The sequence below is a fragment of the Diabrotica virgifera genome, chromosome 2, assembly GCF_917563875.1.
Source record: "Diabrotica virgifera virgifera chromosome 2, PGI_DIABVI_V3a".
Classification (NCBI taxonomy): Eukaryota; Metazoa; Arthropoda; class Insecta; order Coleoptera; family Chrysomelidae; genus Diabrotica; species Diabrotica virgifera.
Genome location: NC_065444.1, coordinates 28595096 through 28614387, shown reverse-complemented (window position 1 = coordinate 28614387; position 19292 = coordinate 28595096). Strand labels below are relative to the sequence as shown.

The 19292-nt window shown below is 34.1% G+C and overlaps 2 protein-coding genes across 2 annotated transcripts in view; both read left to right on the top strand.

Annotated features, from left to right (window-relative positions):
- The first annotated feature begins 5876 nt into the window (after positions 1-5876).
- Positions 5877-14430, top strand: LOC126880019 (leucine-rich repeat-containing protein 51-like). Its single transcript, XM_050643542.1, has 4 exons — positions 5877-6055; positions 12424-12635; positions 13542-13718; positions 14207-14430. The coding sequence occupies exons 1-4, from the start codon at positions 5959-5961 to the stop codon at positions 14303-14305; spliced, it is 585 nt and encodes a 194-aa protein (XP_050499499.1). The 5' UTR covers positions 5877-5958; the 3' UTR covers positions 14306-14430.
- A 315-nt stretch (positions 14431-14745) lies between these two features.
- LOC126880016 (uncharacterized) overlaps positions 14746-19292 on the top strand; it is a 30476-nt gene continuing 25929 nt past the window's right edge. The window contains exons 1-3 of the mRNA XM_050643535.1: positions 14746-14858; positions 14911-15460; positions 18235-18505. Coding sequence (XP_050499492.1) covers positions 14835-14858; positions 14911-15460; positions 18235-18505 — 845 coding nt within the window. The 5' untranslated portion in view covers positions 14746-14834. The remainder of the gene's footprint in view (positions 14859-14910; positions 15461-18234; positions 18506-19292) is intronic.

The window sequence follows — 19292 nt, the reverse complement described above, 5'->3', positions numbered from 1 at the left end:
TATGATTTTTTCTTAAATCAAAATAATTCGGAACAGATTAAGGAATTCTGTACTCAAAACTCCATAACTTTCAAGATGGGTGTTCCCCGCAACCCCCATCAATTCGGCCTCCATGAGGTAGGAATAAAGAGTGTGAAGTATCACCTCTATCGAATTATAGGAAATTCCCACTTCACCTTTGAAGTGTTTAACACAGTATTATGCCAAATCGAGGCTATTCTAAATTCGAGACCCATCACTAGGATGTCGTCTGACGCTAATGACTTCGCTTTCCTATCTCCAGCTCACTTCTTAGTTCAAAGAAGTTTAACCGCGCCCCCTGAACCAAGTGTTTCAGAGATACCTGAAAATAGGTTGAATCTTTTTCAGCGTATTAGTAAAATTCAACAGCAATTTTGGAAATTGTGGAAAAAAGACTATCTTTGCCTCCTGCAGCAAAGAAATAAATGGACCGACCCTACTGACCCTGTCAAGATCGGGGATTTGGTTCTGTTGAAGGAGGATGGTACTCCTCCACTCTTATGGCCAACTGCCAGGGTAATAGATGTATTGCCTGGTAAGGATGGTCTAGTTCGTACTGTCAAGATTCACACTACTCACGGTGATTTTCTTCGTGGTATTACGAAAATCGCTGTGATTCCCCTGGAAGATTAAAATCTATCCCTAGGGGGAAAACTTATCGTTTTCCTCCATTTTATCGTTGTTACCCCTTGTGTATATAAACTCTAATTTCTTCAAACATTTCTTATCGTTGTGCACATCTTTGCCAATCCCCTCTCTTCGAGGTGATATAGGCCATCTCTCTCGCCTGTCGCCCCCGGCAATATGTACAATAAATATATTATACACGGCTCACTAAAATAATTAGTTACGCCCCTGTACTACTGATTACTTAAAATTCAAGTAGTATTTATGTAACCTTTCTGGAAACTCCAGGTTATTGTTGAGACTCGCATTTGAACCCCTCGCCGGGGCAGATCGTCAAAAGCTTCCTAACGAGAATCATCTCTAATCTATCGACGCTCCCGCTATTCGTAAAAAGGCCGCATTTTACCGGCTTTTTTTGCTATCGTTTTATACCGCTCAGATAATTCAATCTGCTCAGTATTATCGACGATGATTTATTTAGCGTATTAGTGAGTGCCTTACAAATGAACCAAATGGATTATGGAATTCAATCAGAGCTCTGATGTGACACGTCATCAAGGAATAAAACTGTAAGTACTCTACATGTATGTGAACATAACTTATTAGTCGTGATACTGTATGCATTTTGAACCATATACCTCTCGTAGCAAATATTCTTTGTGCCATTTATGCAGATAATACTTTAAATTACATATGAAAAATCGTTATCTACTCTTAACCAGCTTACCTATGGGAATATACTCTATAACCGTACAATAAGTATAGGTTACTATTGTTAAGGATACTTTACGTATTGCCTAAACAGTATTTTTGAAAAGTTTAAACGCAGAAAGAAAGATTACATTATTACCGAGGGATGAAAGTTACTTAGAATAAACAAAAAGTTTCTTTTGAATGGAATATTTGAAATTAAAAATCATACTAAACATTCACTTTTTTTTTACCCCTGTAACTTATTAAATTAAACATTATAAAAGTTTTCAGAGGCAGAGGAATTGGTAGAAAGCAGGCCTCTAGGTTGAAGAATATCCGGGAGTGGACAGGAATAAAGAAAGCAAAACAACTATTTAGAATAGCTCGAGACAGAGACAGTTTCGCCATGTTAATCGCCAACGTCAAGGGGACTTGATAGGGCACGTTAAGAAAAAGAAGTTTTCAGGGTTTATATGTAATCTTTCATTCTGCGTTTAAATTTTTCAAAAATACTTACTAGTTTTCTCAGGATTCGAAAAAATGAATTTAAAAAGCATTGGCACGAAATTTTGCGTTTACGCTCTCAATTTTTGTCCTATTTTATTCTATACCAATAAAGATCAAAAATATAAGTTTTTATAAACAGTGCATAAATACACTAACGCATATACGTTTTTGTCACACAAGTCGCATTTAGTAATTTTTTAAAGAGGGCCCCATTTAATATTCTGCGAGGAGGCCGACGGAGTTTGTTACGCCACTGCCTTATAAGAACGGTTAAAGACCGAACACCTAGTGGAACTATATGGTGGGATCTCGGCCAGTAAAAAGGCCAAGGAGGAGGTGGATAGACCAAGTGAGAACTGATACTAAAGGTATATTGAGGGTGGATAACTGGAAGAGAGAGACCAAGAGACTTGGGTTGTAGCACCATAGGAGAGAGAGAGAGAGGGAGAAAGAGAGAGAGAGAGAGAGAGAGAGAGAGAGAGAGGGAGAGAGATATGCCCTCCATTTAAATTTGAACATATTTTATTCTTTACTGCAAAACATTATTTTTATTTTCCCTATATTCGAGCCAATACGTTGAAATGTTATACTTGATTATGGATGTCCAGGTCAAACAAGTAGATAAGAGCTTTATATCGTTAAAATTATACATATGTATGTATATTATATCTGTCAATCTTTTTTATTACTTTATACGTATTTTTTTTTTCGTTCATCATTCTCTTTGCCTTATCCCTATGCGGGGTCGGCTTCCCTAATTGCATTTCTCCACACAATTCTGTCTTGGGTCATATCAATGTTAATCCCCTTTACCAACATGTCCTGCCTTATCGCCTCCCCCCAGGTCTTCTTTGGTCTTCCTCTCCTACTCCTTCCAGGAGTCTGCACTTCAGCTATTCTTCGTATTGGGTGATTAACGTCTCGACGTTGAACATGACCGAACCATCTTAACCTATGCTCTCTCATTTTGGCATCAATTGGTGCCACACCTAGACTTCCCCTAATATACTCATTTCTAATTTTATCCTTCTTTGTCACTCCACTCATCCATCTAAGCATTCTCATTTCCGCCACATGCATTCGTTGTTCCTCTTTCTTTTTCACTGCCCAACATTCAGTTCCGTACATCATAGCCGGTCTTATGGCTGTTTTATAGAATTTTCCCTTCAGCTTCATTGGAATTTTTCTGTCACACAACACACCACTCGCTTCTTTCCACTTCATCCATCCAGCCCTAATTCTACTGCATGCATCTCCATCTATTTCTCCATTACTCTGTAATACCGATCCTAGGTACTTAAAACTATTGCTTTTCACAATCATTTCACCATCCAAAGATACCATTTTATTTGTAGTAGCTCCATCTTTAAATGAACATTCCAAATACTCTGTTTTTGTCCTACTAAGTTTTAAACCTTTTTCCTCCAGAGCTTGTCTCCACTGTTCCAGTTTTTGTTCTAAGTCTCTTTCACTATTTCCTACTAACACGACATCATCAGCATACATTAAGCACCATGGAATGTTACCCTGTAGTTTCGCTGTTATCTGGTCCAAAACTAATGAGAATAAATACGGACTAAGCACAGAGCCTTGGTGCAATCCTACTTTCACATGAAATTTATCAGTCTCTCCCACACCTGTCCTAACACTAGTCGTTACTCCCTCATACATATCCCTCACAATCTTTACATATTCACCAGGGACTCCTTTCTTATTGAGTGCCCACCACAGAATCTCTCGAGGAACTCTATCATATGCTTTCTCAAGATCAATGAATACCATATGAGCGTTTGTTTCTTTACTCCTGTATTTTTCCATCAACTGCCTTATAATGAAAATTGCATCTGTTGTTGATCTACCCTGCATAAAGCCAAATTGATTCTCGGATATTTCGGTCTCTTCACGTATCCGTCTGTCAACTACTCTTTCCCATATTTTCATGGTGTGGTTAAGCAGTTTTATAGCCCTGTAGTTTGTACATTGTTGTATATCTCCCTTGTTTTTGTAAACAGGTACGAGTATACTGCTTCTCCATTCGTCTGGCATTTGTCCGACTTCCATAATTCTATTAAATAGACCTGCTAGCCACCTTGTTCCTGTCTCTCCCAATGCTCTCCATACTTCCCCAGGAATATCATCTGGTCCTACCGCTTTTCCTTTCTTTATTTTTTGAAGCGCTTGAGCCACTTCCTCGTTGGTTATTTTGGTGACCATTGCTGCTACTGTCTCCGTTGACTCTACAGGCTGTCTGTCAAATTCTTCATTTAATAAGCTGTCAAAGTACTTTCTCCATCTCTTTTTGACTTCCCTTTCGTGAACTAGTATTTTATTATTTTCATCTCGGATACATCTAATCTGATTAAAATCTTTTGCTTTCCTTGCTCTCTGTTTGGCTATTTTATATATCTTCGTTTCGCCTTCCCTGGTATCAAGTTGATCATATAGGTTTGAATACGCTTCTGCTTTGGCTTTTGCTACTGCTACTTTCGCTTCCTTTTTCGCCACCATATAGTTTTGAAGATCTGTGTCGGATCTGGTTTCTTGCCACTTTTTACATAATTTTCTCTTCTCTTTTATTTTTCCTTGTACTTCGTTTGACCACCACCAAGTCTCTTTATCCTCAAACTTTTTTCCTGACGTTTTCCCAAGTATTTCAATAGCAGTCTCTCTAATACTACTGGCCATTTTTCTCCAAATTGTATTAGGGCTTCCTTTCATGTTCCAACATATTTTTTCTACTATTCTTCTCCTGAATAGACCTTCTTTCTCATCTTTCAGCAGCCACCATTTGATTTTTTGTGGTCCTCTACGATATTTTTGTTTAGTTTCGCTTTTTACTTCGATGTCCAGAACAAGCAGCTTATGTTGTTGGCTTACTGTCTCACTCACTATTACCTTGCAGTCCTTGCATTCACGTATGTCTTCTTTTCTTATCATGAAGTAGTCTATTTGGGATTGATGTTGTCCACTTTTGTAGGTAATAAGTTGAGTTTCTCTCTTTTTAAAGAATGTGTTAACAATCGCCATATCCAATGCTGTTGCTAATTCAAGCATGTCATCTCCAGCTTCATTTCTAGTTCCAAAGCCTAATCCCCCATGTATTGTTTCATATCCTGTCTTGGTTTGGCCCACATGTGCATTGAAATCACCTCCTATTATAACTTTCTCCTCTGCTGGAATATCACTCAGTACGTCTCCTAATTGATCATAGAAAGCTCTTCTTTCATTCTCACCCAGACCTGTTTGGGGAGCATACACACAAACAACATTCAATACCTCTTTATCAATTACAAATTTCACTGACATCATTCTATCACTCGTTCTTACAACTTCTACTACGTTACCTTTCATTTCACTATCAGCAATTATACCAACTCCATTTCTAGTGTTACTACTCCCTACATACCACAATTTGTATCCTTCACCTAGTTCTTTCGCCCTTTGTCCTTTCCACCTAGTTTCTTGAATACAAGCAATTTGAACTCTTCTTCGTTTGAGCGCATCCACTAACTCCAGACTCTTACCTGTAAGACTACCAAGATTCCAAGACCCTATCCTGATTTTTCTAACCTGCAATGGTGTTCCCCCTGAGATAGTCCTCACCCGGAGATCCGAACGGAGGCTCATTTTACTTCCGGAACATTTTACCTCAGGAGATGCCATCATTTCAGTAAAGTTTTTACTGCGTTTGGAGAAGGTCTTTTCATTATTATGGCCTGAAAAGATTTTTGGATATTTGATGCCTGAATGCCTTTTCTATCAGCACCATACCCTGCCCTGCACGTTTAGCCAATACACCACCAATGCAACCAAAGTGCAGTATTACCCCACACCCGCCTGCATTTTTCTGTATAGGCCAGGATCCCTACTGTAAGGACTGCCCTATAAGCCAATGTATTGTTGCCCGTATCCCGTCAATTTTCGTTATTGGTCAACTATTATATAATAATCTTATTCACACAGAACGGGCCTAAAACGTTAATATTTTACATTTTCTTCTCTCATAAAATTCCATAACACACTCAACCAAACCATGCTTGAGTATCGTGACACATATTGTCAAATATTTGTTGTTTAAAAATTTTCTTATATTTATATCTGGAATTTACAATGGGCATTGACCACGACTCGATTTTACGAGCTGGTAAACCTGCAGATTTTTCTTTCAGGAAACTGACACATATTGACGTTCCAAGATTTTTAGAAAGTAAGTGCATGATTTTTAGTTTTATTCTGCATCTTACATACATATGTATATCAATTGATTCGTAAAAGAGTTCAATTTCAAAAATGTTTTAAAATAGTTTTTCAACTTTCATGGTTTTCTTCGAGTTCTATATAATTAATTTATCTCTTTTGTGACCTTCTCCTTCTCTAGGTGCTGTCTTTGCTTCGATGATTGGCAATCATCAGAGCGATTTTTACTTTTGAGACCGCGGTTCTAAATAATTCATGGTTACCTACACCATCCAAGCCATTCTCTAAGGTTCTTCAACCATGAGTTACGTGTTACGTATCCTGCCTATGGATCTTTTTTTCTGGATTTTTCATTGCATAATGACCTGGAGTATTAGATATTTGTCTCCTCTCATCACATGTCTCATATATCTCAATTTTCTTCTCGTAATTGTTAGAAGTGTATGACATGAAAATGTACGACGATATTCTGAAACCAATTTTAACGTATGGCTCCGAAGTACTCCGAAGTATGGCTCCTGCATACTACTGAAATGGATTTTTTTAGAAGATCGGCCAGAATATCGAGATGTGACCATGTTCGATATGAACAGATCAGAGAAAAAGTAGGTAAACAGAAAACAACAGTGGAAGAGGTACAACGAAACCAACTTACTTGGTATGGACACGTCCAACGAATGAGAGATGAAAGATTACCAAAAATTACAATGAGATGGATACCGCCAGAAAAACGGAAAAGAGGAAGGCCACCGACCTCCTGGAAAAAAGGAATTACAAAAGCCATGTCAGAAAGAAATCTGCAAGAAAGAGACTGGCTAGATCGACAGGCTTATGGGTACCGGAAGGCGTAGAACGCTATAGAACCGGTTATACAGGGTGTCCCAAAAAGATTGGTCATAAATTATACCACAGATTCTGGGGTCAAAAATAGGTTGATTGGTTGATTGAACCTCCCTTACCTACATACAATAGTGCACACAAAAAAAGTTCAGCCCTTTAAAGTTACAAAATGAAAATCGATTTTTTTTTTCATATATCGAAAACTCTTAGAGATTTTTTATTGAAAATGGACATCTTCTATGGTTCTTCTTCTATGTATCTTTCTCTCAGTTCTTTGTTTATTCCTTTGCACCAATTTTTTCTCGGTCTACCACGTTTTCTCTTTCCTTCTGATTGCCATTTTAGTATTTCCTTTGGTATTCGTTGTCCATCCATTCTTTCATCATCATCATCATCATTCTCTTTGCCTTATCCCTATGTGGGGTCGGCTTCTCTAATTGCATTTCTCCACACAATTCTATCTTGGGTCATATCAATGTCAATCCCCTTTACCAACATGTCCTTCCTTATCGTCTCCCCCCAGGTATTCTTTGGTCTTCCTCTCCTACTCCTTCCAGGAATCTGCACTTCAGCTATTCTTCGTATTGGGTGATTAACGTCTCGACGTTGAACGTGACCAAACCATCTTAACCTATGCTCTCTCATTTTGGCATCAATTGGTGCCACTCCTAGACTTCCCCTAATATACTCATTTCTAATTTTATCCTTCTTTGTCACTCCACTCATCCATCTAAGCATTCTCATTTCCGCCACATGCATTCGCTGTTCCTCTTTCTTCTTCACTGCTCAACATTCAGTTCCGTACATCATAGCCGGTCTTATGGCTGTTTTATAAAATTTTCCCTTCAGCTTCATTGGAATTTTTCTGTCACACAACACACCACTCGCTTCTTTCCACTTCATCCATCCAGCCCTAATTCTACTGCATGCATCTCCATCTATTTCTCCATTACTCTGTAATACCGATCCCAGTTACTAAAAACTATTGCTTTTTACAATCAGTTCACCATCCAAAGATATCATTTTATTTGTAGTAACTCCATCTTTAAATGAACATTCCAAATACTCTGTTTTTGTCCTACTAAGTTTTAAACCTTTTTTTTCAGAGCTTGCCTCCACTGTTCCAGTTTTTGTTCTAAGTCTCTTTCACTATTTCCTACTAACACGACATCATCAGCATACATTAAGCACCATGGAATGTTACCCTGTAGTTTCGCTGTTATCTGGTCCAAAACTAATGAGAATAAATACAGACTAAGCACAGAGCTTTGGTGCAATCCTTTTTTTTTGAAAAATGGCTTTGGCAGAGCCAATTAGCCAGACTTATTTGTGATTGATTGCAGATTCATAGTCATAAATTTCTTATAAACATAAGTACATTCTACAATATTATTTTTATAGATACATTGGTACATTGTGTAGCTTTTTTTATTTTGTTTTTTTTTTTTAATTATTTTACCGTTTTTTTAATATATATTTTAATTTGTGCGAAACACTTTTTTTACTTCTTTTTTTTTCTATTCTTTTTTTATTTTTGTGTCTTTTTTTTTGCTTTTTTTTATTTATTATCTTTTATTATTTTATTATGTGTTTTTTTTATATATTATTTTTTGAAGTTATACTTCTTTACGGGCGTAATGACGGTGAAATTTTATATGGGAAAACCTAGCGACCGGGCGCATGCGCATTATAACTTTGTTCTGATTGGATGTTCAAATGACATGACAAAAATTATCCAATATGGCAGCTGTGGCACAGCTGTGGGACTGTGCATGGTTTGGTTATAATGTATGCTTGTTGCGTTTTAAAATTTGTAGGAAGAGAAACAACAAACAAAAAGTTAGTTAATGGTTATACTGCCTTTTTAAATAGTTTTCATATTATATTTTTGGACTTATTTACATAGAAGAAATGATTGTTGCATGCCAATGTGAAAGCTCATCAAACTGTGCCTAGTATGAGTGCCGCAGATCTCGCTTATTCAAAGCTAAATAATCTTTCACTGGTAAGTGTTTTATAAATAGTTGATCAAATTTTGTTATGATATCTGAACATAGCCACTTCGCACGACGCAATTGATTGCGAAATTTATTAGTCGTTATACGGGCTCCGATACCTACCTTGAACCTACCAAAATACATAAGTAGTATGTAATACTTTTATTTTACACCTTAATATTCACCTAATATATTGTCTTCTTACCCTATGTTTTGTTGTATTTTTTCAATTCTAAATCATTTCAATTCAAAATCAAAATAATTTGATTTACATAAGTTAAAAATGTCAAAAGGTTAATCTGTTTAGTTAGACGATCTTCGCACATAATGACAAGCTGTGTCTGTAGCGCAGTTTTAATGCGGCTGAATCCCAATACAACGCAAATACCAGCCGCGTGGTAAGTTGGTTCGAATCCCAATAGAAACTTTTATTTTTTTATTTTTTTTTATACATTTTATGATTGTAAGTATATTTATTATATAATTTTATTTTCAGAAAATACGTATTTAGTTAAAAATTTTTCTGACAATTAATGTTCAGAAATCATTTGTGGCATTTTTAATGTGTTTGTGTGTGTTTTATTTTTTTATTAATTTAATTTTTGGCACTGTTTTAATAAAAATGTTTGAGAAGTATTAAGTATAAATTAATTTAATATTTAAATAAAATATAAATAAAAAGTATATTAATTTCGTTTATAATCATATAATCATATAATCATATAATAGAAGTATAACTTCTTACGTGCGTACAAAGTACACACACATTCATTTTTTTTAAATTTTTCAAACCACATTAACAAATTATGCCTATTATATTACGTTTACAACTTGTATTTACATAATTTGACATGTTTATAAATGAGATGAAGAATTTCCATATCCTTTGTAAATATTATACAATCCTACTTTCACACGAAATTTATCAGTCTCTCCCACACCTGTCCTAACACTAGTCGTTACTCCCTCATACATATCCCTCACAATCTTTACATATTCAACAGGGACTCCTTTCTTATTGAGTGCCCACCACAGAATCTCTCGAGGAACTCTATCATATGCTTTCTCAAGATCAATGAATACCATATGAGCGTTTGTTTTTTTACTTGTAATTACATCATATTTACAAACCATTCTATAGTGCTTTGTTGTTTTTTTTTAGCACCCGGTGTTCTCAAAATATTTTTCGCTTCTTTAATTTCACTTATTCGGCTATTGTATTTGTCACAGTTTAAAAATGATTTATTGTCATCACGTTTTGACTTGACTATTGCGTTTATATAATTATTAAAACGAGTGCGCACATCGTTGATATCCATGATAACACTTATTAAATAAATTTACGAATAATTTCAGCACGAAAACAATACACAATATACACACATGAAGTAAACAATAGTGAACCTACACATAACCCATCTTTTAGTCGAAATTTCAACATTGACCGATTAACAACGGGCATTGTCGACATTGGCCGGGCAATGATAGAAATGTTATCAAGAATTTAAAACTATCATCAATGTCCAGTTTCTATGGACAATAACGTTAATATCCGGCCATTGTCGACAATGACCAATTTAACCGGCCATTGTCGACAATGACCGGCCAATAACGTTATTGGCCGGATTTGCGTCATTGTCCGTAACATATATATTACATTAAAAATACATGCACATCACATAGTTCTAATATTAATAATTTATGTCGTTCTTAAAAAAAGTATCCTTCAAAGTATCCTAGGAAGTATCCGAAAAAAATATCCGGATACTTGTATCCGAATACATTTTTAAATGAAAGTATTCGTACTTTTTTAAAAAGTATCCGGATACATTTTGAGTATCCGTGTCCGGTATCCGGATACTTTTTTTCAGTATCCGACCCAACTCTGACGGATACAGATACATAAACACCTATCTTGAAAGATTAGCAAGGAACTACATACTTTCTGTGTGCGCAGGCGCGCAGATTTATGTACAATTTTACCCTCAATCGAATCGCGCCTAAAGAAGAATATCTTCAAAAATGCGCAATAACTACCCCTTAAAACCTACCAAATTTCATTTGCATATCTCAACCAGTTTTAGATTATAAATAAATCGTCAGTTTGTAAGAAGAAATTCAACATCCCGTATCTCGAAAACAAAGTATTTGCGGGCATATGTTTATAAAGCAAACGGTCATTATTTTTCATGCAGAATTGCCCCTTAAAGTGTGTCGCACTTATTTAAAAACACCCTGTAGGTATTGATGAATAACATTGCTATAAATAGTTGTTAAAGTGCCTACTTTTTTATTATCCAACATAATCGAATGAATCAAAAAGCAAAATGTTAAGAAAGCCTAAGGCTACAGCTGAGTTTTAATTTCAATATTTTATATACGCTACAATATTCCACAGGGTGTTCCAAACTTTTAGGAAAAAACACACTATCATTTTTACACCCGGTATACAATGACACTTATCTCTTAAGCAATAGTATTATTACATCGCTATTGCTGAAGAATAAAGCTATAATATACTAAATAAATTATTCAAATCGGACAACAGGTTTAGGAAATACGAAACGTCAAAAATGTCTCATTTTTAAGGTGGTGCGTTAATTTTGATGCTTAGTGTTTATTAAAAAAGAAGCCGCATCTCGATAAAAACTGGCTTATCGAAAAAATACTAAGAGGCAAAAAAGTTTTAAAAACGTTATAATAATGAATTAATTGGAACGTACACAAAAGTTTGGGGGGGGGTTTAAGGGAACAAAACCCCCATAAAATATTTATGGGGTGGACAAACTTCACTATAATTTTGTTTTAAGATGTTCCTGCCACATGAATGATACAATGATATATTGTTTCCGATATATATTTTGAATAGTTTCCGATATATTGAAAAAAATCGATTTTCACTTTGTAACTTCAAAGGGCTTTAACTTTTTTTATGAGCACATTTGTACTAAGGTAAGTTAGGTTCAATCGAACAATTTTTGACCCCAGAATGTGTGGTTAATGTATGACCAATCTTTACACCCTGTATATGTATAATGTTAGAAGTACTTCTACTATAATGTTAGTACTCTCTCCTTACACATACGTCTCATTACCCCTAGGTTGGCTATTCTATCTACCCCTGAGAGCTTTAGTATTTGTGTGGTCGACTTTTCTCTATGCAGTTGAAAACGTGGACCCTTAAAACATCAAATACCAATATGCTTAATTAATAATGTAAGGAAATATTGAGGGAAAGGATGAAGGACTAGAAAGGCAAAGACTATATATCGTAGCTAGGAAACATCCGACAGTGGACATTGCTAAATTTTGAACAGCTAAAGACAGAAAAGAGTTTGCAATTGTAGTATCCAACCTCCATTAAGGAGAGGACACTTTAAGAAGATGAGAAAGATTTATTAGTTTAAAGTTTCACACTTTCTGTGACGCTAACAGAATAAATAAATATTAAACTTTGATACAAGTTTATTAATTTATGCTATGTTTATCTTTTTAGTTTTTTATTTACATGTAAATCTAAAGAGAATTGTTGATATTATAGCTGTTGGTCTCGAAGGCGCACGTTTTACAAGAGTGGCAGGAGTTCCAGAGAGAGCAGAGTCAAAGAAATTTCTTACTAGATCCATTTGGCTAAACAACAACCAATTACGAAATATAACTAATATGGATACTTTGGCTGAAGCTGTTTTGGAGTATCCTGCTCAGCTTGGATGGATAGATTTCTCCTACAACCGAATAACCGAAATAGATGAGGTAAATGAGATAAATAGCTTTCATGTAGTCATTACTTAAGCAACCCTCCGAAGGTGGCATTATGCAGTGATGCATAGTTTGTCACTTCTTATTGCCAGCAGTACTAGCGTCCACGTATTTGATAGGTACCTACGTAAGATTAAAGTTAAGAGTTAAAACTACCATCAAGTTGATTCTCGACCACCTAAAGGCTTGCTTAGACGTTTAGATTATAGGTTTTGTTATTTATTTTAATAGTTAGTTGAGTTTTAATACTGCAGAATAATATCAGACCTACGGCCACCTAGAGGACTAAAATCTAGCTATCTATTTAGGCTACTTTTTAAGGTAAAATAATATGCTAAAATTTGGTAAACATCTGCCGCATTATTCAGGAGGTTTTAAGAGGTTAATGCAAAATGTACATTATCGCCTATGTTTGGTTATCATTCTTCTATGACTACAATTATTGAGGTTTTGTAGTTACAAGGCAAAACAAAACAAAAATGAATAACCATTTTCAATTTCGTTGCAAAACGAAAACACAGCCGAACCATATTCTTTCGTTTTGCAACGAAATTGAAAATGGTTATTCATTTTTGATTTACATTTACTCTGATTTACATTTACTCTGAAGGGAACCATTCTCGTTGGAACTTTACCGCGCTGAGCAGATGGGACGTGAATTGTAAATTGTGGAATTCCCTCATCTTCCTTAGTCTCAGCATCCGTATGGCTTGCAAATTTTAGAAGCCTCGGAGGTGTAACCAGAGAAGGTTCCCATTGTTTTCATTCTGGTGGGATGTAGAATAGCATTATGTTTATGTTGTTTTATATGCCATTAGAGTGAAAACTTAGTCTTTTTCAAAACAAAACACTTTTATAAATTGATAGCAAGCATTAAATTATTAACCATTTATGTTTCAGTGTATAACAAAATTTAAAGATTTGAAGATTGTTTACTTTCATGGTAACTGCATCTCCGAATTGGACGAAATAAAGAAACTGAAGTCATTGATAAATCTCAGAAGTGTAACATTTCATGGAAATCCCATAGCTAATCATCCACAGTATAGGAGTTTTGTAATTGCAATTTTACCTCAGGTAAAAAACATCGATGAATACAAATAATATAATGCCAAACATTGTTTTTTTTAAACTTTCACGAAAGTTTTATCAGTATTTTTTGATAAAACACCCTTAAGCTAAAATTTTCTCATACCTACGTGTTTTCTGTTATGCCCGTCTAAAGAAAATAATAATTTATAGAATAATCCGATTTCCTGTACGGTCTTATTTTTGTTTGTATGTTCTATTTTTTATCATATTTCTGTTTCTGATCATATTTCCTTATAAATTTTTTATCTTTTGTATGTACAACTTTCCGCCATATTTGCAATCATATTCGTAAAACCTTTAGATTTTTATTTTCATCTCTTGCATTTTTAATCTCGATCGCATTCTGTGGTTCTTTGTACTTTTTTATTTCTTTTAACATCCCTCTATTTATCAATTGTGTTCATTTTAACATTATTTTAAACCATTTTAAATAATTAATCATATTTTTGCTATACTACTTTTAAATCTTTTAGCTAGCAAACCTCGATTTTACTCCAATTATACCGAATGAGAAGAAGTTTGTACAACCTGTGGATCTGATGAAGAAAAAAGAAAGAAAGATAGAAAAATGATCCGTTATTTTATATTGTACTATTACCTATTATAAAATTTATATGTATAAAAAGTTTAACATCATGTTTCAAAATAATATCGTATGTATATACTATTGCACAATTATTAAATTATAAATGTTTAATTTTTTGTATTTTATTACACCTACTTTTTCTTTTAAAATATTTTTATATCACTTTTAAAATTAGGGTATTTTGTTTAATAACTACTACCTATGTCTATTAATTATCTAAGTAAAATAAATAATATTTTTTGTTAATTTAATCAAATATCAGATTTAAAATTGTATCCTTTCCCCTATATAGCCCACTAAATAGGCCCTCTATTTAACAGATTGACAGTGTTGCCACATCTGACTAAGTTGATCACTTGACTGTGCGAAATGCGCCATGGCCTGTCTTTCTCGTTGGCTTTAGGGTAAAACGCAGAACACAAATTACAATTTGTTGTTCTATGTATAACTTCAAAATTCAAAACAACTTAACCCTATTTTTGTACATACTTTAAATATTTAAATTCAAACAAAATATGAAAAATATTCTAGAAAGTTGGGTAAATAACGCAAATATTTTATCGTCCATAATTTCATATACAAATTTTTTAGCTTCTCCAACCAAGTCTCAATAGTAGGGGTAATCAAGAAGGAATTAACAACTTAATTTATTTAGCTGGAATTATTCAAAATCATTTAGATCCCTTGGAACTAGAAATTGCTTCGAAAATATGTTCTTCTATTTATATAGATCTATACAAAAATGATTTTACTGTTCTAAAGACATTGCTAACCAGCAAACAAGTAAAGATAAATTCATATACATGTAATATCCGAAAACAGTCATTGTGGAGAGCAGTATGGTTAAACGGACTAAAAAATTTTCAGATACTATCTTCAAAATCAGTTAATCGAGAAGCCAGTGAATACTCAGAGATATTGTTATGGTTTGTTCAATTTATTTTGGAAAATATTGATATCACTGACTTAAATTCTTTATACTTACTAAGGACATTACATTTAATTCTGAACAGAACTGATATTATATCATCCTTGATTAGTTTGCAAATAATCAATTGTATGAGTAGAGTTGCAGTTTCTCCCTTAATTGGATTTAGACAGCTAGCAGAAAATATTTCTACACTTGCTATGAGATATGTGGGTAAGTTGTTGTAGTCTGTAATTTTAAAAGATTGAATTTGTTTTTATCTGGGCTGGCAATAACGGGACTGCAAGGGATGCACTGCAGGTGGGCGCTCCTGTTGGGGGCCAAAAAATAAGCTTCTTTTCTGTTGGTATGATACAAAATACTACTTTAAAAATGTTGAGGGGCGCCTATGCTAGTTTTGCAGACAGGTATCTTATACCCTAGTGTCCCTAGTACTGGACTGGTTTTTATTAATGTAGGAGACAAAAGTAGAACGTTAAGTGAATAAAGCAAATAGATTACTTCAATTCAAACGAGCAAGTTCCGCAGTATCTAGCTGTACTGTCACTGAATAGGAAATACACATCAGAAGTGCTTTAAAGTGCAATTACACTGGGGTGCAAAATTAACCAGACACCTTAAAATTGGGTCATTTTTGATGTCTCGAATTTCCTAAACCTGTTGTCCGATTTAAGTGATTTTTTAATATGTGATAGCCTTATTCTTTATCAATATCGCTGTAATAATATTGTGGCTATTCTGGTAAATTTTCATTGTATACCGGGTGTACCAATGAAACTGTGTTTTTTTCTCAAACTTCGCATCACCCTGTGGAATATTCTAGCATTTATAAAATACTCAAATTAAAACCCAACTATAGCCTTATGTTTTCTCAACATTCTGTTTTTTGATGCATTCGCTTAAGTTGGACCGTAAAAAAGTTATGTACTTTTACAATTAGCAATGTTTTTTTATCAATACAGGGTGTTTTTAAATAAGTATGGAAAACTTCAAGGGGTAATTCTACATGAAAAAATAATGACAGTTTGCTTCATAAACCTATGTCCGCATATGCTTCGTTTCTGAGATAGAGGGTGTTGAAATTTTTCTTACAAACTGACGATTTATTTATTGCTTAAAAACCAGTTGAGATATGCCAATGAAATTTGGTGGATTTTAAGACGTAGTTATACATTTTTTGACATACAAGTAAGAATTTAATATTCACCATTGACATGCATACGGGTAATATAAGCCCTCATATTACCCGTATGCGCGCCAATGGTGGATAATAAATTCTCAATTGTATGTCAAAAAATGTGCAATAACTATGTTTTAAAACCCACCAAATTTCATCTTCATACCTCAACCTGTTTTAAAGCAATAAATAAATCGTCAGTTTGTAAGAAAACTTTTAACACCCCCTATCTCGGAAACGAAGCCTTTGCGGACATACCGTTTATAAAGCAAACTGTCATTATTTTTTCATGCAGAATTGCCCCTTAAAGTTTGCCAATTATTATTTAAAAACACGCTGTATTGATGAAAATCATGGCTAGTTGTTAAAGTACCTAACTTTTTTGTTATCCAACATAAGCGAATGAATCAAAAAACAAAATGTTGAGAAAACATGAGGCTATATAGTTGGATTTTAATTTCAGTATTTTATAAATGCTAGAATATTCTGTGATACGAACTTTGAGAAAAAAACACAGTTTGATTGATACACTCAGTATACAATGAAAATTGAACTGTTTAGCAACAATACTATTACAGCGATATTTCTAAAGAATAAGGCTATAATATAATAAAAAAATCACTTACATCGGACAACAGGCTTAGGAAATTTGAGACATCAAAAATGACCCATTTTTAAGGTGTCCGGTTAATTTTGCACCCCAGTGTATAATGCTTCGATACATTTCTATATTGACAATAACCTTCTGTATAGCCCTGGCCTGTATAGGGATCTTACATTCCATGTGAATAAACCTAAATCTTCTGTATTTTTTTGTGCCAAATAGTCATCTATATTTCTGTCTGGAAACTTCTTGTATTCTCGTAACAAGATTTTTTATGGGGTCAGGGTATATAACTGTACCTTGGAGGTAAACAGTCGTATATCCACAATGTATACATTTGCAAGAAATCGCAAAACATACAGACTAGTCAATAAACTATAAAAAAAAATTTATTTCCATTACGTCGAATTCAACATTATTGGTATATTATAATATGTAAATACAAATCTATTACTGGGTATTATTATTGTTAAGAAATTATTTACCTGATGTATAATAATGGGAGTTACGACTTTTTACCTCTATGTCTTTAAACAGGTAATATGCAAAATAAAAATCGTAAGTGATTACAAAAATAGTATATTCCGTATTTAAAAATGCAAAAACCAAATCACAATGTTTGGAACAAAAAAGAACTCTTGTTTTTCATTATCCCGTTTTAACACCCTCAAAATACCATTTAATATAAAAATGGAGGTACAATTGTTTACCACTACCGCATATGAAAGCATACTATCTAATATAGGCACGTATTTATGGAGTTGCTATGTATATACTACTATTTACCTCAACTCACTAATGGAGTTGCTATTGTTTTTAAACGCCTTATCTAGGCAACTAATAACACTACGATTTTTTGCCACAATATGCTATGAAAATCTGACAACAAGAGCGTGGTATTAACTCCATTTCGGCAAAAAGTGGAGTTACGACTGTTTACCTCCAAGGTACAGATAAATAATTTTATATTTATCCGTTTTAGTAGTAAGTATGTTACTTTTGAAAATATTTGGAATAAAATGTTGAAAAGTAGAGGCCTATAGTCTCGATTTCTCTTTTTCTATAACATTTTCAGCTGAAGTATGAAAGAGATAGGTACCTACAACAATTTAAGATCCGACTTACTGTAACATACTTAAGCTATTTTTGAACAGATCCCGACTGGACAAATTGTACTTATTTCATTAACAAATATGATTTTTGTAGAATCTACAAATTTGAATATAATCTGTGATATTAGCCTATTGCCTATCAGAGGAATTAAGACAGAAGATGTAGTAGAATTGTTTACAGACGATTTTGTGAAGGGCAATACAAAAAATATTGTTGAAAAGGTCCTGCTGATGTTTTCAACTAACATAGAGAGTAAAGATGGGGGTTTTCTGTATGAGAAGCTTTTGATATGTACCTTTGAGGAATGGATAACAGATGTTTGGCCGTATTTATTTCCAAAATTGCAAAAAATTGAATCTGAAGGGTAAGAATTTAGTATAATTAATTCTTAAAAATGTTAATTTAATTTTATCACACTATTTACTAAGCTGTTATTAAACTTTTGTCATTTAATTGTTGTGCATGTTTTGATCGTTCGTGTTTTTGAGAATAAAATATTTACATATAGGATTAAGAAGTAGCAAGGAGTACCTACAACATCAAAAGAAGAGAGGCAACAAAAGTGTGCAGAAGAAATAAACAAGAGAAGCACAATTTAAAATAAAAGATGAACAATTCAAAAAACAATATATAAAATTCTATAGAGATGCGAGTCTAACAAAAGAGTTTAAATCTGGGGAAAGTTTTTGTAAGGATAAAGAAGGAAATAACCTGGCTGATGATGAAAGCATTATAAACTGAAGGAAAAAACATTTTCATGAGCTACGAAACATGAGAATGCAGAGGAAGTGGAAAATGCACTTGTAGTCCTAAAAGTTTATTCCACTTAGCCTCTTCTATTCAAATCCGACTCCCAACTTCACACTGGTGCCCCCTGTGAAACCAAGCAACCCAACTGGAGATTTGGTAACCAACCCGAGTGGAAAGTTGGGTCGGAACTGACGAGAGCAGGTGAAATGAACTACTTAGTATATTTGAGAGAAAAATACTTCGAAAGATTTTGATGAGGCATCGAAGATATAACTTGAATTATTCCAGCTATTCACAGCTCCAGATATTGTGAAATTTATTAAGATGCAGAAACTAAGGTGGGCTAGACAGATTACTAGGATGTCAGATAATGGGTACAGAAAGAGATTGACCTTTTCAAA